This window comes from Cryptomeria japonica, chromosome 4, assembly GCF_030272615.1.
Source record: "Cryptomeria japonica chromosome 4, Sugi_1.0, whole genome shotgun sequence".
Classification (NCBI taxonomy): Eukaryota; Viridiplantae; Streptophyta; class Pinopsida; order Cupressales; family Cupressaceae; genus Cryptomeria; species Cryptomeria japonica.
The window spans coordinates 529245234-529265855 of NC_081408.1; the positions used below are offsets into that span (position 1 = coordinate 529245234).

Sequence of the window (20622 nt, forward strand, 5' to 3'; positions counted from 1 at the left end):
AAACGAAAGATACATTCTAGATTGCCTTTGGATTTCATCAGGAAATGTAAGATTTACAGAGTGGCCGACCAAGCTCAGGACAACGGCAGGCACATCCAGTCTTCATATGATAGAGAAAGCAAAACAATAAGTTTGAATTGGAATGAGCCCGAGGCCGTGTATTTAGATGATTTGATGGCACCAGTCTTGTCTTGTACTCGCAGATGGGTAGACGTTCAGCATCAGAAATTGAGAGAACAAGGCATAGCTATGTCTTTTACTTTGGAAGAGAAACCAGCCGAAGGTGGAGCCAGTGTTAGCGAAGGCAATCCTAATCCTAGGAATTCAGGTGAAGGTAACCTTCGATGTGCCAGTGAGGGCAATCTCCATTCGAGAGGTTCGAAGAGAAAGGAAAGATCAGAAAAGAAAGAGCCTTCCAAGAAAAAGTTAGGTGCCAACAAAGATCAAGCACCAGGTACTTCTTCCAGACCAGAGGATAGAACAGTTCGAGTGGAAGAATCCATGGAGTCGATGGTACAGAATGACAGACAGGAGGAAGGACAGGCACAGCATGTTTCGTCAGATGGATCTCTCCAAGACTATGATTTAGATAATGATAACGAAGTAACATCTCCTCCCAGACAAGAAGAAATAGTACATAAAGAAATTCAAGTTCAAGAGACAAGATCGAATATCCCAGATTGGTTGAAGGAAAGATTGACTAAGGTGATCGTAATAGAGGACGAGGATAGTGCAATTGATTTAGAGAGCCTTGTTGGACGTTCACATATGACAACAGAGAAGAAGAAGGCTACAAAGATGTCCAAGATGATTCGAGATGAGACTGGATCTAGAAAACTGCAGATAGCTACACCGGCAGCAGAAAAATATGAGGGTGAGATCCTAGCAGAAGACTATCATATACAGACTATTGAGTTAGGACCATCCACAGCAGAGCAGACTTTAGATGATGCCACCGACACATTTGAGGCATTGAAGGACAAGCTTAGAGAAGAAGTAGAAAAGAATAGAAAGCTTGAGAGAGAGGTCGGTGCATGGAGGACATATTTCGGTCACATCAATGAACCTTTGGGACGTCAGGATCCAGTTAGATCACCAGTGCAGGGATTGCCCCTTCAATCGATCAATGAAGCAGAAAGATTCAGGAACCTGGTCCAGCGTACATGTAGTTGGATGGATAGATCTCATACAATGGCCTTAGAGTTTGTTACAAGGATGTCGAAGATCATTCATCAGGCTATCCAAGTTCTTGAAATTATCCACAGATTGATGGCAACAGTAGCTGCATTTGCCCATACTAAGGACGTTGTCATCCCTGTCTTGAAAGTAATAAGACACACATCCAGAAGAATTTTAACGCAGGAGAGGATCTTAGAAGGTGATTCTCACAGTTTGTTTCAGTGGTCAACCTTACTCCATATAAAGAGTGTTTTCTTCGAGGACATCAGTGTTAGATGTGGTCAAGTTGAGGAGGTGATCAATCCGATCCAAGACAGAGTATTTGAGGTACTTCGTACCATTCTTGGCAGAAGGATCGAGGTCGAGACAGATGTGGATATCCAGGAATTTGAAGATAGAATCAAGATCATCTTTCGCAAGGACGCAGATGTTACAGATGAGCAGTATGATCAGATGTATGCCACCATGCTCCTGATTGATAGAACAAAGGAACTTGAACCTACTTGGGATGCAGCTCTTCTAGATGCATTTGATCAGGTTATCCACTTAGAAGAGAGTATCAAGAATCTTCCCGAGATTCCAAACACAGAAATCGAAGGAATCGTGACAAAATTCATTGCATATGCTAAGAAAGAGAATTGGAAAGGGAATAAGATTCTAGATGAAAGGTTGTTACAGATGACATGACATCTTATTTCTCATTGGTTGATACCTCCTAGATTTTTGTGCCAAATTTAATATTTGGCTATGTATTTAATATTGTTCAGTAAAAAGGAGGTCATTTGTAACAAACCCTAATTAGGGTTTAGGTGTCATGATCTTGTCCATTGATTTGCTTTCAATCCGGACCTTTCATTGTAATTGGGGATGCTATTTATACCCCCATTTTTCATTTCATTTAAGAGGAGTGAATAGTATAATAGAAGAATAGAGTAATAGTCAATAGTTGATGTAAGAGAGATTAGAGTTAGAAGCAATTTTTATTTTGTAGCAAGATTGAGTCTTGAAGAGAGAAATTCAAGCAATTGTTGTATATGATGACTTGGAAATCAATAAAATATTGAAGTTATGGTGTTTTGTTGCAAATTTCTTAAGTTATCTTCATGGTTGTTGGATGTACTTGAATCACGCTCAATCAAAGTAGTTTGTTAATTTGAAAGACTAAGTGCGAGATTTGATATTTGGTAGGATTCGCAATCCAAACCACTAGCTTCTTGCTGATTGTAGGAACGCCTTGCGTGGTCGACTGGAGAACATTTTGAGTCCCTAACCTTCAAGCATTTTCGTATCCAGGATATGTACCTTCGTAGTAGTGTCCTTGGTCTTTGATGCATTGAACTTCATTATTACCTTAGAAGATCGCACTAATTTCAATTGAGTTGTTATCTTATGGCAAAATTGAAGTTGGTTGAGTCTTGCCAAATCTCATTCATGCTAAGTCGTTCATAGGGTTAGGCTAGATTAGACCTCTTTAAACCCTATCTTTTGCTATTTTCTTTTGAAAGTTCCTTTTAGTTTAGTAAAATCTTCGAGCTTTGAATACGTAAGACCCCTTGGAGGAAACAGCAAATCACATCATACCACTAAAAAGCTTGTCCACACGTGGAGACCCCACTAAAAGAACCTTGGAGTCCATCTAACTGATCCTTTTTGCAGATCTTCAGCAGTTAGAGACTATTTTCTCAAGAGAGGATAAGATGCCTTTAGGTATTTTATTCTGTGTATGATTGTGTATAAAATACACGTCAACAGTAATCCAGTTATGAAATCCATGGATATGCTTTCCCACTTTTGGTTAGGGATGGGCAATGGCTGAAAAAGGCTTGTAGGGTGGCTTTGTTCCAATATGTTCTTTGGCAAGTCGAGCACTCTTGTACATATTTTAGGAAATCCTTTTTGAGGCATTTCCACAAATAATTTTCCCATATCTTCTTGTATGTTTTAAAATATCCTTGGTGACCTGCTAATGGGTTATCATGGTACTCCTCCATGATTTTACTCTTCATCTTTGAGTTGGGTATGAGGAATATCCAATCCTTATGAATGATTTATTCAACTATTTTATATTCATCACTTGGTATGTTTCCCTCTAATATTTCATTGCCTTGGGGGTCTTTTGCATATTCTGTAGTGATGTAATTTTTCCAATCCTCAGTGACACTTGTTATGGTATTCAAATGAGGTCATCTAGACAAGGCACCGGCTACTACATTATTGGTCCCCTATACATACTCAATATCAAAATCATAAGCTTGGATCTTGCTTACCCATTTTTGCTAGCGGTCATTCAGATCTTTTTGTTTCATGAAGAAACTTAGGCTATTGTGATTTGTTTTTACATTGAATTTTCCGCAAACTAAGTCTTGCTTGAATTTGGCCAAGGCATGCATGATGGCAAACATTTCTTTGTCATAGATAGAATAGTGTTTCTCGATTTCTGTAAGCTTGACGGCTTTCGAATGCTATAGGGTGTTTCTTCTGTAGGAGGACAGCCCTAATTCCTTCTCCGGAAGTATCGCACTGTAACTCGAAGGGTAGTGTAAGGTCGGGGATGGCCAAGATAGAGCATGAACTCATTACCTCTTTTAGCCTCTCAAAAGCTTGTTGTAATACTTCACTCCACACGAAAGCTCCCTTTTTGGTTAAGTCTGTGAGGGGTGCGGCTAACTTGGAAAAGCCCTCAACAAAATGCCTATAACAGCTACATAGCCCCACAAAGCCTCTAAGTTGGGTTAGGGTTTTAGGTTTTGGCCATTCTTTGATGACTCTAATCTTTTCTTCATCTGTGCTTACTCCCTCTGCATGGATTTTGTGACCTAAGTAAAGAATCTCCTCTAGACCAAACTCACATTTTGAGGCTTCAACAAACAAGGATTTTGTTTCCAAGATACTTAAAACTTCTTCAATATGTCGGAGGTGCTCCTCCCATGTTCTGCTATAGATAAGAATATCATCAAAGAATACAAGTAGGAATTTTCTTAGTTGTTTTTGAGAGACAAGATTCATGCATGATTGAAAGGTGGTCGAGGCATTGGTGAGGCCAAAGGACTAGAAGCTCAAGATGCCCATAATGACATCTAAAGGCAGTCTTAGGTAAATCTTCCTCTCTCATCCTTATTTGGTGGTATGCCAATCGTAGATTGATCTTGGAAAAATACCTGGCTCCATGAAATTCATTAATCAATTCATCTATCCTTAGTATGGGATATCAATTTTCGATTGTCTTTTTGTTTAAAGCTCTATAATCTATACACATGCTCACAATACCATCTTTCTTCTTGACAAGTACCACCGAAGATGCAAAAGGACTAGAACTTGGCTAAATATGTCCCATTTCTAGCAACTCCTTGATAGAGTTTCAATTTCTTCCTTAAATCTGTAGGGATGTTTATAGGGGTGGTGATCACGAGTTTGGCTCCTTCTAATTCTATAGTGTGCTCAAGCCCTCTTCTTGGGGGAAGACCTGAGGGAATATCCTCAAAGACCTTCTTGTGTTTTCTCAAATAGGAAGAATGTCTATGTGGATGGCTTGCTCTTGGGAGGAAGACTTATCGACGATCATACACTATGCAACCCATTCTCCTTGACCATGCCTAAGGATTCTCTCCATCCTTTTACATGAACCCATTTTTGGAGAACCATCTAGTAGTCCTTTTGATGTGACATCTTGCCCATTGTGTTGAAAGCAAATTTCCAAATTTGGGAGGTCCATGGTGAAGCGTCCCAAAAAGAGAATCCAAGGTGTTGCCAATATTACATCATTTTCTAATGTAACTACATAGAAGTCTCCCTTGATGGTCTGGTCTCCCACCTTGATCTCTAGTTGGGGAATGATTTTGGTGCATTGATCAATGGATCCATTTGCTAGGGCTACTTTGAAACCTTTAAACTCTTTGGCTTCTAACTTTCTTTTTGATACTAGGTTCTTGTTAATAAAATTGTGGGAAGCCCCACTATCTACTAGAGCAATTACCTTTTGTCCTTTAAGAGTGCCCTTAATTCTAAGGGTTCTATGCTCAAAGAGTTGGGAAATGATTGCTAAGATCCCAGTTACCTCAACATCATATTTTACCCTTTTGCTCGAGTTCTCATTAGTTTTCTCATTGGAACTTGCCTCTATTGTGTGCACTTGTCCTTCTTTGCATTGATGATCTTTGCCCCACGGTTCCTTGTATTTAATGCACAAGTTCTTTTTCCTTAGGTCATCTCTTTGTTTTTGGGCTTTCTTTGTTTGGCATGAATGACCCGACCTCCATTTTTCCTTACAAAAGAAACATGTTCACCCCTTATTTTCTGACTTATGACTCTCATTCCTATGGGGATACTTAGAGGGTTCTTTAGATGGAAAGTTTTTAGACTTGTCCTTGAAGGGATTGGCCTTGAACTTCATAGCTTTTTGGATTGCTTCCTCTAGATTTGGGGGGTCGAAGGCACTTACTATACTTTTGATTGACTCCTTTAGTCCCTCCACAAATAAATATGTGACTCTTCTTTGAGAGATTTCAGGTACCATCATAGCTAATTTTTGGAATTCAACGACATAGTCTTCAACTGTTCCAAGTTGCTTTAGTTGAGTGAGTTCCTTAAAGCACCACTTGGGGTGTTTTGGGTCGAATCTTGTGATGAGATTTTGGGTAACTCATCATAGGTGGTAATTTGCTGATGGCCTTAAGTAATGAGGCCATGGTGCTACCAATCATGGGCTATCCCTACTAAATGGAGCACAACGAACTTAATAGCATTCTCCTCGGTCATAGAACTAAGTGATAGGTAGGCATCTAGTTTTTGGACCCACGACCTTGTCGTGTACTTCCCAAATCCATCAAAAGTTGGAATGATCATCTTATTTATCCTTTCCTTGAAGTCTCTATCAGCATGTCTTCGTCTCCTATTAGGGTTGACCTTGGTTTTCACTTAACAATAATCTCTGAAGGATATGCTTCTTTGTACCTCAGGGTCTAACCTAGAGTATATTTCAGCAAGATCCTCTACACTATCAAAAGTTAGTTCCTCTTCTTCTAGCATGTGTTCTTCTCTTGGTAAGAAGGGAGGCCTAGTAGGTCTAAGGGTTGACGCCCTTGTGGGTTGATCATTTTCAGAAGAATTTGAATGGGTATCCCTACCATGGTTATAATTGGATCTAGTATTGTTATTAATATTTATGCTTTGGATGGTTTGTAGGAGGAGTTGGGTTGTTCTGTTGAACTTTTCATTTTGACTAATAAGAGTTTGATTTGTTTGTTCCATGAAAGCCCTCAATTCGTTGCCCAATTGCTCACCCATAGTGGATCTAATCCCCCTTCTTTGGTAGGTTTGCATTAACTACTCTTAACAGGAAGACAGGAAATTTGTGCTAATACCACTTGTAATGTCCCCTTCCCAAATTGCAATAACTTTATCTAAAAAAACATAAATTCATAAATCAAGTTAGGGTTTGACTTACCAAACAATATCTTGCTTAATAAAATGAACTCCTATTTGTAGATCTTGCACAAAAGCCAAGAAAAACTATGCATATACATATATATTTATCTCATCATTAGTGTTAGGTGAAATGCCTAACTAAACTACCATTAATGCTACACATATCAAAGTTGGGGAAGGAGGTTGGAAGAGCTTGCTTAGAGCCATTTCTACACCAAGGCCAAGAGAGGTTGCCTCTTTCAACCCTCTTGCTCCACTTGGCAGCTCATGCTAGCTTACCCCTCAAATCCTCTTCTCCAATGCTAACAAGTCTTGAGCTGAGGAAGAGATTGTAACTGGGTTACATGACTCCTCAAGGTAAGGGCCCTCAAGGTCCTAGACGCCACCCTAGGTCGTTCTAGAATGGCCCGCTTACAAGTCACTCAATCACCCCTCCATAACATCTCCTCAAGGTCCTAGACGCCACCCTGGGTCGTTCTAGAATGGCCCGCTTAAAAGTCACTCAATCGCCCCTCCATTACATCTCCTACCTCTCCCACAAGATAAACTACTGTTAAAAACAATTCCTTATTAGAATATTAATATGCTGTTAATATTAATAGAGTTGTGACATTCACCAATAATGCTGCAATAATGGTATTAATGTCCTAATAACCATAATGTCAAGAATTATTTCCTCTGGACTGTCACTAGCCTAAGATTAGATTGCTTAGTGGAATTCATGTACTACAATGAATAAGAAACCAGATGTATATAAATTAGAATTTGCATATTATAAATGATGTTCCTTAACTATACTCATAACATTCTGTGCAATCAGTTAGCAATATTATCTAATGGGATTTCCAAAAGTTATGTAATTGTCATCAGCAATGGTGCACAGGTGTGATACAGCAAACCAGGAAGTGATGCTTTGCTGCCTTCCTCGTATGAGATGTAGTTTGTCCTTGATCCTAGGCTGTCCTATCTAAGATGCAGACATTTGATCCTACAAGTGGATAATTCTCTTCCTTTACGTTTTCTGCGCTCCAACACACTCTGCTCTATATTTTTCTTTCTCCTATTTCAAACCTGTCCTGTGCTAAGGCCCGACTCCTCTATTTATGGATGCCAAGGATGGCATCTTAGAGGGAAGAGTCACCTCTCTTTCTTTAAGGAATCAGTTCCTTCTATCAAACAATCGGCGCCCTTAAGCAATGTGTTAGTTAGCAAAACAACACATAAAGTTCTATACTACTAATTGGTTAGTTAGGTACATGAACAGCATTATTAATATTAGGCAAGAAAACTTAATAATAATCTGAGATAAAGGGGGTTGACCCCACAGTGCAATGGGGAGTTGCAAACAGTGTTAATACTGTGGTCACAGGTTCAAATCTCTCCCAGGCGTGCTTGGTGGCTGAAGAATGTACGGATGGTGTGCTCAATGGTCAGTCCCAGGTGATGATGGCGACTGTGTCATTGTCAATACTGTGTGATGCGAGCAGAATAGAGGTGGTGTATGCTTCTGGATCCAATTGTGTGAGAATTTTTGCATCAACGTTTCAGATCACACTCCATGATCCAAAACGTTGATGCAAAAATTCTCACACAATCGAATCCAGAAGCATACACTCAATCGAATGGATTGTGGAAATTTACTGATGTAGAATAGAGGTGTCTCGTATGCTGCCACTGTGGAATGGTTGATTTGGCAGGATGCACGGTGGAGTGGACGATGCTCGAAGGAGGTATCCGCAGCAGTTCCTTGGCACAGACAGTGTGATATGGAGTGGATGGCTACAGAGGGAGATGGAGCAGATGCTGAAATGGAGTGATAAGGAGCAGATTGTTGGCGCAGACAGATAAGGAGCAAAGGGTGGCGAAGTTATAAGGAGTGCTCAGCGTGTCAAAGAGATAAGGTGTGGAGTGATAAGGAGATCATTAGGAGCAATAAGGAGGTGCTTGAGCTTGGTGTGATAAGGAGAGTAAGGAGCGACAAGATAAGAGACCAAGATGGGAGATCGAAGAAGAGAGAAGAACCAGGAGAGGAGAAGATCAAAGGAAAAAAAATGATGCCAAGAGAGGTGTTAATCAAAAGCAATTACCAACCAAAAAAATGAAAAAAATAAAAAAATAATCTGAGATAAAGAATGCCGATGTGAAAATTGTGAAGTCTTGGATTCAAGACAATTTTCTTTCCTTGATTATGATGTAAGTATAACAGCGATTCATTTAAGATAGATCAGCAAAATTAGTTGAGGATAGGTTTTAAAAATGCTTATTATTACAGTATAAATAATTCATTACATCTGATCAAAGGGGAATGGGGCATGACAAATAGTAAAAAGAAAAAAAATACAAGACTGCCACATATAGCACAGGAAAGAGCCAAGACACCTAAGAATACAAGGGTGAATCCGTGTTGGAGAAGCATACAGTCTTCATCTGAGCATGGACAGCTTAAACGATACAGAATTAAAAAGAACTCAGAAGAGGTTCAGTCATTCGAGTAGCAAGGTTGGAACCACCTGTTCAAAAAAATCCATAGAAGGAATTTCCTCGCCTTTTCAAATACATAAGCTTTTGAGGGGACAAAAATTCTTCCTAGAAAGCGCCACATGATAAGTGTACAGTATCATCAAGGAATCCTCCCACTATTTGGGGAAGATCTGGAATATTTTCAACCAAGTAATGGCAATAGCAACAAGCAAGTGCTGTTGATGAACAACTGTAAATCAATCCCAGATATTCTTAAGACAGAAGCAAACCAACAGTCTAAATGCCTAACAAAAAATATTCAGTTTGCAGGTGCTGTGATTTGATTACTGGGTGTGGCATGCATAAAAAGACAAATTGACAGGATAAAATGGATATATGAATCCTCTGAGTGATTCATAATCAAAAGACTTGCATCAGGATATGGAACAGTCATCAATGACAATTTTGTACCCAGCCAAAATACTCACCATGAAATTAAGGTTCTCACAACAGTTTCAGCTGAAAGAAACTGTCCCCTATTTAGAAAAACTGCATAGTCCACAGGTTCAAGAGGAGCTAAAGTTTTTGGAATTCAAGCATTTTTGAACTCCGGAGAATGTTGGGCTTCTCTTAGAAGCCTTCTTGTGCTCTTGTAATATAAATATATCCCTTGACAACTTGTAAGAAGAATGAACGAACTTGTGTAAGTTGCATTGTTTCCTTCTTAAGCTAACATGTAAGGTTCAGGCATGTGTACCTTTCTCTTCATTTTGTAGCTGAGAATCAAATATTATATATGATTCTCTATGTTGTTTTGTATTGGTTGGTGATCTCGTGTGGTTTCCAACATAGTGAATGAATATATAAATATAGATATATATTATTCATTATGATGGTGCTATATTAATGATTTGATTTACACTTAAATATGATTTTGCCTATGGATATTTCATGTTGGTTATTACATGTTGCTTCATCTATCTGTATCATGCCAATTGGAGTCTAACAGATGTTTTGCCTACCCGTCTTGCTCCATGTGTGGTGATTGGACATGTGACATACCTAACTGATGAAAAATTATCCAAATCATTTGTGATTCTGGATCTCCATTTGATGCAAAGGAAGGACACTCTAAAATGTTACAATTCAGAATGACAATGGTTCCATAATCTATCCCTTATAGACACCCTTGGACACACCTATTGGTTTCTAGACTTGATCACCATTCAAGGCTTGAACCAACATTATAAGGCAATGTGAACAACATGGTACACTGGTCTTGGGCTTGTGACATCATAACAAGTACAAATTGGTGACTCCCAACACTGCCACACACACTATCATTGGTAAATACTTGTCCTTAGCAATTAGGACTGTCAACATTGATGGCCAAAGGCCAAATCAACACGCTTATGCCTTGGGAGAAACCATTGAGCCTGACTTGGGGAACCTGCACAGGTACTAGTATCAGTCACTAGGACTTCCAACCCCCAAAACCTCCCAACAAGACTTTGTTTTGCAGCATTAGTGCTGGTAACCGTAAATTGTCACAGTCTGTCCTTTTAGAACAGTCAATCATATCTTTGTTCTTGCTTCACAAAATGGCCTTCAGCCAAGTTGATTTGGTGCATAGGGTCCCCTCACATCCCTTTTACCATCATACAAAAGGTAAGCCAAACTTTTGTCTCCTTTTAAAGTGTTTCTCCAGCCTTTCTATCCTCCACAGTCTGATACATAGAGATATCAGACCCTCTAGTGCCTCATCACAAGTGTAAACCTTCTCACCAACCCCTGCAAGCTTGACATATAATACAAGACATGAATACAAGTCTCTCCATCCATTTTTAGAGTTTTTCACCGATGGACTCAACCACATAATTATTTAGCCCACTGGCTACCCTAGATAGGGTTTCTACCAGTCTGGGAAGAATTTACAATATCTTGCTTAATACTCGATGAAATTGAATGAAACAAAAAGCAAATTGAAGTAGATTCAAAGAACTTCCATTCCCAAGTGATCTCAGATTCTCAAATTACAAATCCAATCCGTACCAACAAGATTTGCAGACTGGTACGTTAGAAAAAAGTGCAGAAATTGATAAGTTTTATTGTGCAAAATCTCATCTACAATCATACCAACCCTTGGGTCGTGTGAATTGTTAAATTTGAACCAGAATAAATAGATAGCAGAAAACTAAACTTATGAACAACACAAACACAAGAACTTATCCTAGGAAAACCCTCCACCTAAGGGTGAAAAACCCAGCCCACTCAAAAATGAACTTTATTATATATCTGAAAATGAATACAACTGTTGAAAGTTTCAGATTACTATCAATCACAATAAGATAAATTTGATTCTTCACAAATCAATCATAACAATGAAGTCAAATGCTACATCTCATATATCATGACTTCATACACATTATTCTCAACTTTCTCTCAAACAAAATGAGAAGCCACATAACCATCAATCTGCCGAAGAAGAAGACCCACGGAAATGAAAGAGCCATGAATATAAAGCATTGAATTGCAAATGAAGAGACCCCACGATGTAAGAAGAAAAGACACCATCTTCACCAACAACCACATAAACATGAAATCTCACCGACAGCCACCAAAGCGATCATGAAAAGAAAACGGAAGTCAATGAACCGATGCAAGGTAGATAAAGGAATTGAATCCACTAGATAAATAGGGGACGTTGCATCTTTGATCTCTAACACAGCTATACCTTCAACATAAGGCCTATTTATGCCTATACAAACCAGTTATAACCTCAAACCGACCCTCAACTGACATTTAACAACTTTTCAAAAAGTTGTCATTGACAACATTGACAGCAAATGAGCAACTTTTGCAACTTTTAACCAATTAACCCCAAAACTTCACAAATGACCCTAGATGCTCTATAATGGTCCAAAATGACCTTATTTACATCAATCCTTACAAAACGAGACAAAAACCCAAAATTGGGCATAGTTGCATGAGAGGGTGCCCCTGCACCACCATTGTTCTAGTCCATTACCATGTTTGCATTCTTGCATTTTTCGATTATTTCCTTATGCGCATGTTGGTTGCCAACAGTGATATCAGTTAAATGGCTTGGTGAAATGTGACTTAGAATGCATTTGAAATGTTAAGGGTGACATTTGGAATTAAAATAGGGAATTTAAAGGTATCAAACTATTATTTTTATGTTTCTATTGCAAAAATGAAGTGGGTTTCCTATGTGTATGTCTTAGGAAAGTTCCTAACTTATCAAAAAGGTGCAAATTGACTTTCTATGCAAGATAAAGAGGTCATATTAGATAAATTGACTGATATTAGATAGTTTGATTTGAAAAATATATTTTTTGAGATAATACATATTATCTTGTAATTCAAAATAATAAAAAAGTTGTGAGCGTGAAAAGGAGAAAAAGGGGTCATTGTTATTTGGGATTGATATTTATGTAAAAGGGATTCATTTCTTTGATAATGCATCATGCAACTTTCAATTTGAGAGAAAAAATAATAGATAAAATGAGCATTTCTTCATCCCTAGCTTGTGTTAGAAAGGAGGCTTGGATTGTGCTTGTTAAAAGATTGATTGTGAAAGAGAAGAGGATTTACCTTCTTAGTGTTTGTGGATTGCAATAAGGTATTTTCCTTGTATTATTAATTGTAAAATTGTAAGAAATTGGTTCAAATTTAAGTTAATAGCTTAATATAGAAACTATGTTGTTAAAGCCTTTCCGGATTCCATTGTGAAAAATAGGTTTGTTGGGGTTTTGGAATGGGAATAGATTTCATTTGATGTGTAAATTTAAATTGGAGGTTTTCATTTTGAAAAATATGTAAATTGCACTCGGTCCCTTGTAAATTTTGTAAGGAAATTATGTGTTGATAAAAGTGTAATCCCTAGCCTACTTAAATCTAAAGGGCACTCTTAGTTTTCCAATTGGAATTAGATTTCTCTGAGTTGTGCAAATCTTAGATTGGGGGTTTTACTTTTGAAAAAAATGTAAAGTGTTCCATGAAACCTTGCAAAGCCTTATAAAATCTACATGATGATAAAAATGTGACCTCCTTGCTATTTAGATCAAAAGGATATGATTCAATTTTTGAATTGTGGAGTTTCATGTTTTTGTGTAAAAAGCTTCAAGATCCATCAATGGTGGACCTGGCATGCATATGGTTCCTGAATAATTTGAATAGATTATTTCTAAACCTTATTTTTAGTATGTTATTTTGTGGCTTTAGAGATAAAAAAGGGTAGTGAAATATTGTAGGTGGGAAATTGGTGGTGAGAGAAAACCCAATTTGTCCTATGTTGGGGGCCAATTGTAGAAGTATTTTCCTTAATTGTGTAGGTTGGTATTAATAGAAGGCTTGGAGCAGTTTCTTACTCACCTCAACTATTAGAGATCTAGGTAGAATGCATCTTCTTACTCACCTTTGGGATAATAGAGATCTAAGGTGTAGTGTTATTCTTAGCCACCTTAGATATTAAAGATCTAGGCATGGTCTACCTTCAAGCCAACCTTGGATACAATAAATCTAGGTGTAGTATGTTTCCAAGATTCACCTTTGGATATTAAAGTGCTAAAGTGGATAAATCATCCTTCTCATTGGAATCAAATGTGATTCTTCATCTGTTGAGAAAACCATGTTGCTTGTGTGTTTATGGCCAGTCTTTTGTGTCATTAATATGTGATAATTATGGTGTTCATATACTATTATAATAGTTGGGCCTCAAGATCCCGCATGGTTGGGTGGTGTTGAGCACCATTGGTTTGTGCATTGGAGCTTCTTAGAGATTGTGCAAGGATTTCATTTCATCTCACAGTTGTTGTAACTTGAGCAATTAGAACTTGTGTTGTTGTGGAAGTTGTACACTTTAAAAAGTTAACATTGTGTAATTGATGCTTTTGGGCTTATAAATGATTTTGAAAAATCCCCATCCATGTATTCATTGGATGCAGGCTTGAATTTCTAACAGTTATTGTATTATAGAAAATGAGTGAAATGCTCGTGTAACTAGAAATTTCATCTGAGCAAGATGAATTTCATTTTCTTCATTTTTTTAGAAAGCGTGAAATTGAATGTTTTTTATCAATAGAAATAATGTTGTGGATGAATGAAATTCAACGGTATTTTTGGTTTAAACCCAAATTTAATTGGTTAAAAGTTACGTGTGGAAACATGATTTAGGTCCTTTGGCTTGCTTAGGCTTGACCATCTCTTGGTAAATGAATTTTTGATCTCGGAGGTTGTTTTGTCATTAAAGCTTAGATTTTGGGGTTGGTTAAATTGGTCGTCCATTAGAAGAACCATTGACCATGTCTAGATTTGTCAAGACCCAACTGTTCTTTTCGGGCATGTTTCCTACTTCAAATCGCTTGTGGCAAAAAGGACAATTTGGGCTGGAAATAGTGGCAATTTGGTCCCTCAAGGGCAATTTGACAACAATGAGTTATTGTTGAGGTTTCTTGGAAAAATTTCCCATAAGGGAATCGACCCTTCAGGTCTATCTACCCTTAATCAACTTAGTTTGATGTCTTGCCATGCCATCTTGTACCTTTTGTTGTTTCTAGGCTGCATATACGTAGTCGATCTCTCAATAGACCTAGGTGAGTGGTCATATTTCCCTTCCAACCAATCACTCTTAACTTGTCAAGAGAATGCTTTAGTGATGTGAGTTTATTCTTTTGAGTTAGGCACATGCCTGGGTGTAGGCTTGGATATGAGAAGGGTGAATTTTAGCATAACATGCTTTCCATTCTTTCCCCCTATTGTGACAATGTTGTGAGCGGTGCACTCTATCATCAATTGTGAGGAGACTATATTTCCTCTGTTTTTCATCATGTTGGTGTCAACCACAATGATCGTATAAAGTCTTCCACTAGTTTTATTCTAAGTTCACGGTGGTTAACCTTACGCTTGGTTTGTGATGTTATTCTATGTTGGCAACATCATTGTGTGTGAGTGCGAGTTATGGCATGTGTCTGTCAAAATGTAACGTAAAAAAATATTGGTTTGTCCATCATCCATTAATGTACAGATGTAATAATAGTTGGAGCATTACATAATACTTAGGGAGTTGGATAAAGGTAACAGTGCATGTTTCAGCAAGTTGAAGAGCTAATTTGCAGGTGTTGGAATACTGTTGTTGTTGCAAAGTGTCTCCAGAGAATTTGAAACAAGTCATTTGCAAACATTAAGAGAAAATGGTGGCTTAAGGAGGCTTATACCTCACTCTTCATGGAGCTGTTTACCAGTTACCCTATTGGATTTTTTCAAGATTTCTGTGTATGCTCTGTTTCTGATGAGATGACTTCTCAGTCTTCACTCTTATTAATGCTTGTAATATACATTTACATTTCAGCACTTAAAACTACTCAATTTGAGACAACAAGGCTGTTATCCTTAAAAAAAATGTACACAAAAAGCAAGCAATTTTACAACAAGTTCTCAGATTCATGTTGGCAAATTTGTACAGTATGATTTGCTTTCCAACATCACTCATGTTGTCATTGGGTACAGGAACAGCTCAGATATGTAACCAAGACATATCTAGGATGCATTCCGATCCAAAAACACATCATACACAGAAAAGCATAGGAAATGACGGATTAAACATTGATTCCAAGCTACTTACAGAATGACAATGGCATGCAGACTTACTAAGTTATAAAAAAAATGTATGTTAAAGTGAGAAAACTTTTGCTAATTGCAAGAATGGCATAGAAGATACCTTGATTAGATGCTGAAATTGACCTTTATATGCACTGTACCCATTGAATTATCAAATTTCTCTCAACATCTGTCAGGCTGTACCAGACAAGTTGGTGTGCTTCCATGCAAAAGACCTGGGTTTAATTCCCAATGGATGTTCTGTATTTGACTACCCACATCCAAGATGGGGTCGTAGTACCAACAACCTTGGTGGACCATACTTGAAAAAAAATCAATGCCTGTTGTAGGTAGCTGACATGTAAGCTCAAATGGCAGTCACACTCCTGAAGAAAGGTTCTGATTAAGGTAATAAGATTTGGCATTATGAAGAACAAGCCATATAATTAAAAGTTTGATCTTGTTCCACCATCTCATTAAAGAGTTTCATGGCTTCAGTTTCTCTGCCATGTTTCAATAATCCCTTCATCAAAGTGCCATACAAGATATCATCAGGATTGATACCTTTATCCTGCATCTCCAGAAAGCATCTCAGAGCCTCATCAATATTACCTTCATTGCACATCCCAGCAATCAGAGCACTGTACATTATTAATCCAGGGGCATGGCCTTTTTTTAAAATCTTGCCAAAAAGTTTCCTTGCTGCCGGTACATTGCCTTCCTTGCAATATCCATCAATAAGTGCAGTGTATGTGATATCATTTGGACTAAAACCTCGTTCCTCCATATCATTGAAAAGCATCTGAGCTTCCTTCACTAGACCATCCTTGCACATCCCGTCCACCAAAGTAGTATATGTCCAAATATCTGGATTAATACCTGGTACAAACCAGACCATGTGTTGAGTTATAATCATTGAGGATAAAATATAAATTAGCATTGAACATTGATGAAACATTTTTTGAGATTATTTGCACATGTTCTCATTTTCGAAACATCTAGTGATCCAATTTGTCAATAGCTAGATGTTATGAACCAAAAACAACATGTTAGGAAAAGTAAATCAAATACAGTTGTTTCAAGATAGATGTTCAGAAATTGAAGAGATTAGTACATTATCAATCCATACAGCTGAAAAGGCACACCTGTCATAGGCACTACACTTTGGTATATAAATTTGTAATGTGCCCTTTTGAAATGAGATTTAACAATAAATAATAATAATAATTAAAATATAAAAAATATTATAAAGATATGATATAATTAAGATTAATGAAAGGTCAAAAAGCATGAAATGAAGAGTTATGGCTCCCTCAAACATGAGATATAGAAGAGAAATCATTTCATTTGAGAAGGAAATCCATCAATAATTAACTGAGAAGGAAGCAATCAATCAATTTGGAAATAAATGATTATTCCCAAAAGACAGCAATCAAAGATGAATAGTTGTGACTCTTTCAAAGGGCAGAAATCATGAAAGGTTGTGACTCCCTCAAGAATAAGATATAAAAGGGAGATCATTTCCTTGGGAGAAGATCTTCAAGCAAGGAATAATTAAATCATAAATTGGGAATGAAAGAATTCAATTCAAAAATAAATTATTATTCTCAAATTCAGCAATGAAGGGTGGTGACTCATTTCTTGTGAAGGGTGGTGACTCGTTACTTCTGAAGGGTGGTCACTCCTTAAATAAATAGATATAAAGGGAAAATCACTTCCCTGAGAGAATCATTGAATAAATCATCAATTCATAAATCAAACAAGCATTCAATCTATCAATTAGGAATAGAACATTATGTGACATTGCAAGTATATTAAATTACGTTTTCAAGAGTAGTGATGGTGTGAGAAAGGCTGTGACTCTTCCATAAGAAAGATATATATATGGAGATCATTTCAAGCAAACATCAATACATCATCACTCATCAATCCATCCATCAAGCAAACGTACCAAATCACCATTCATTCAATCATCATTAAGCAATATATTAAACCAACATCCATTACCTTATCACTCATCAATACCTCGAATCATCCAATCAAAGGAATTCATTCAATCAGTCAATCAATCTTCAACAGCAATCCATCAATCAATCAGTTGTCCACGTCTCAAACATTCAAATATCAATTATCCAAAACATCAATTCAGAATATAGATAGAGAGCAGCAACAAAAAACATTCAGAAAATAATTTGTAGCAGCCATTTGACAATAAATCTATTAATTCATTAAGAGGCATTTAATTAGAAATAATCTAGCAAATTCCTTTAGAAATTATGCCTTGGATTTGTGAAATGTATTTCAAATAGGAAGGACGGCCCGACTTTCGAGTTCACGAGAGGTGAAAGGGCAACCAGCCTTCCATGCTCATGGGCCAAGAGGTGGAATGCACGACCAGCCTTCCATGCTCTTGGGCTTGATCAAGGAGGACGGCCAGCCTCCAAGGTGAACTGAGGGATAGAAAGTTGGCCCACCTTCCATGCTCTCGCAGTACAAGGACAACCAGCCTTGAGGTTGCGGCTTGCAAGCATTTCCAAGAAAGTCATGAGGAATATGCTATGATGTGTTGATTCAAGTATTAATGATGCTATGATTTATTGATCTAAATATTATGATGCTTTGATATATGGATTTGAATATTATCATAATTTCTTGTTACTTAAGATTACTAATATCAGTTTTTAGTAATAAATATTGTTTGCAGGACTAAAAATCAGGAATATCCCAAAAAGGAGCATTACAATATCACTAATTAAAACTATAAGAGGCAAACACTAATACCTTCCTCCAGCATTTCTTCATACAAACTAGCTGCCATTCGCACATTCTTTGCTTTACATAGTCCGGCCATCAATGTATTGTACAGAACAACATCAACTCTGTGGCCTCTCCGCATCATTCTGCGCAAAATCTTCATAGCATCCTCCACTCTATCCAACTTGCAGAGCCCCTTGATTATCGTGCCAAAAGTGACAACACTAGGATCACAACCAATTTCATCCATTTGCTTTAAAATTTGAAAAGCAGATCCAATCTGGCCACACTCACAGTAATAATTCAGAATGATATTGAAAGTAACAAAGGTGGGATCTACCCCTGCCTTAACCATGTGACCATAAAGCCCCATCGCAGATTTAAATTCTTTAGGCCCCTGCTTGCAAAGCCCATCCAACAACGTATTGTAAGTAACTACATTGGGACTGAGACCTTTTAAGAGAATGTTTATGTGGAAAAACTCCATGGCATCTAGAACCTTCCCTGCTTTGCAAAGCCCCTTTACCATCGTGCCCAAAGTCACATCAGAAGGAGAATAACCCAGTTCTTGTACTTTCATAAAAAATTGTGAAGCCTTGTCTGCTTGGCCAAACTCAAAATAACAATTGAGGATTATATTGAAGGTGACAATTGTGGGAGTCACCCCTTTCTTGAGCATGAGGTCATATAGTTGTAATGCAGCTTTGTATTCCTTGATGCGAGTTAGGGCTGCAAGAACTAGATTGCAGGTTGAGAATGCAGGAATGAAATCTCTAGTTAACATCTTTTTGACTTGGACAAGGGCTAATTTTACATCATTGTTGTTTGTACAGAGTCTCGATATACAGTTGTGGAAATCAGATTGCTCTGACGAAGGACTTGCATTCAGATAGCTTCGATAAGGATTGTTCCGGTGAAAAAACCTGAGCAGCAAGATGGAGGAATACATGCCTGTCTTGAAATGGTGTTTAACGAAAGCCCTGTTTAGTGCCATCTTCAGATGGAGTTCAATGGCCGATCAAGTCCAGTGATTTATTTGAACGGCCTCGTACAAATGGGGAGGAAAATTTTGTTCCAAGTGTCGAATGCATTCACTAATTTTTTGAATACCTAGGGTCTTCAGCACTGGCTCGTCTCTCTTCAAGAACGGTTCAACCATTTTATTGTATGTGAGAATAAGGATCACCTCTAATTTACAAAACAAACCCTCTAAAAAGATTTATAGGTTAATAAATTAGTACTTGTTGTTTTTAAGAGTTGTAATGGTTGTTCAATAGGATATTATGGTAAATTTATGTTTAAACAAACCCTCTAAAAAGATTTATAGGTTAATAAATTAGTATTTGTTGTTTTTAAGAGTGTAATGGTTGTTCAATAGGATATTATAGTAAATTTATGTTTATTGTTTTTTTATGGAGGATTTTATATTAGAAATAAATATTTTGAATAGAAATTGTGTATATGAGCATATATTGATACCTCATCATTGAGAGTTAAGGAGTCAGGTATATGTTTTTCATCAAATTTGTCTAGGGTATGATTGTGGTCTCATCTTCTGTATTGTGTATCCAAGGGTTTGAATAGTGATGGATGATATAATCAAGGAACATACCATCACCCTCATCAATTGTGCTTAACCAATTGAAATAAAATATTTTGATATTGTTTATTATTTTGAATAATATAATATTTTTATAACAATTAATTAATTATTTGATTTATTAATTTAGCTTAATATTGCTAATTAGTTATATAGCAATATACTTATAAATTATTTTTAAAATTGTAAATAAATTTAAGATCTTTATGTTTTAACATAAAGATAAAATTATAGAATTTTGAGGGTTTTTAGATTGATGAGTTTCTAAAATAAAACTAGTATACCTATTTTTAAAGAAATATAGGTAAAGTACGTCGAAAGATATCGTATTTGTTCATTATTTCACTTCAAAAATAATTATATTATTATATTGTAATTAATATTAAATTATTATTATATTATGATATTGTGATCAATATTAAATTATTGTTCTTAAGATATTACTATTTTTGTATATTTTTTATATTATTTATTTTATTTTGTTCTATTGTCTTCTATTAATTAAACAAATACTTTTCTTTATTTAATTAATTTGTAAGCCTCTTTCACTATGAATTAAATAAGTATTTTAATTTATTTAATTAATT

The 20622-nt window shown here is 36.9% G+C and overlaps 1 protein-coding gene across 2 annotated transcripts in view; it reads right to left on the reverse strand.

Annotated features, from left to right (window-relative positions):
* Positions 1-19636, reverse strand: part of LOC131069043 (pentatricopeptide repeat-containing protein At5g16640, mitochondrial) — a 56311-nt gene extending 36675 nt beyond the window's left edge. For both annotated transcript variants that reach the window (XM_058004355.2, XM_058004354.1), the window contains exons 1-2: positions 18463-19636; positions 15803-16560 (exon numbers count right to left, since the gene is read on the reverse strand). In XM_058004355.2, coding sequence (XP_057860338.1) covers positions 16106-16560; positions 18463-19429 — 1422 coding nt within the window. In that variant the 5' untranslated portion in view covers positions 19430-19636 and the 3' untranslated portion in view covers positions 15803-16105. The remainder of the gene's footprint in view (positions 1-15802; positions 16561-18462) is intronic.
* Between the last annotated feature and the right edge of the window lie 986 nt (positions 19637-20622).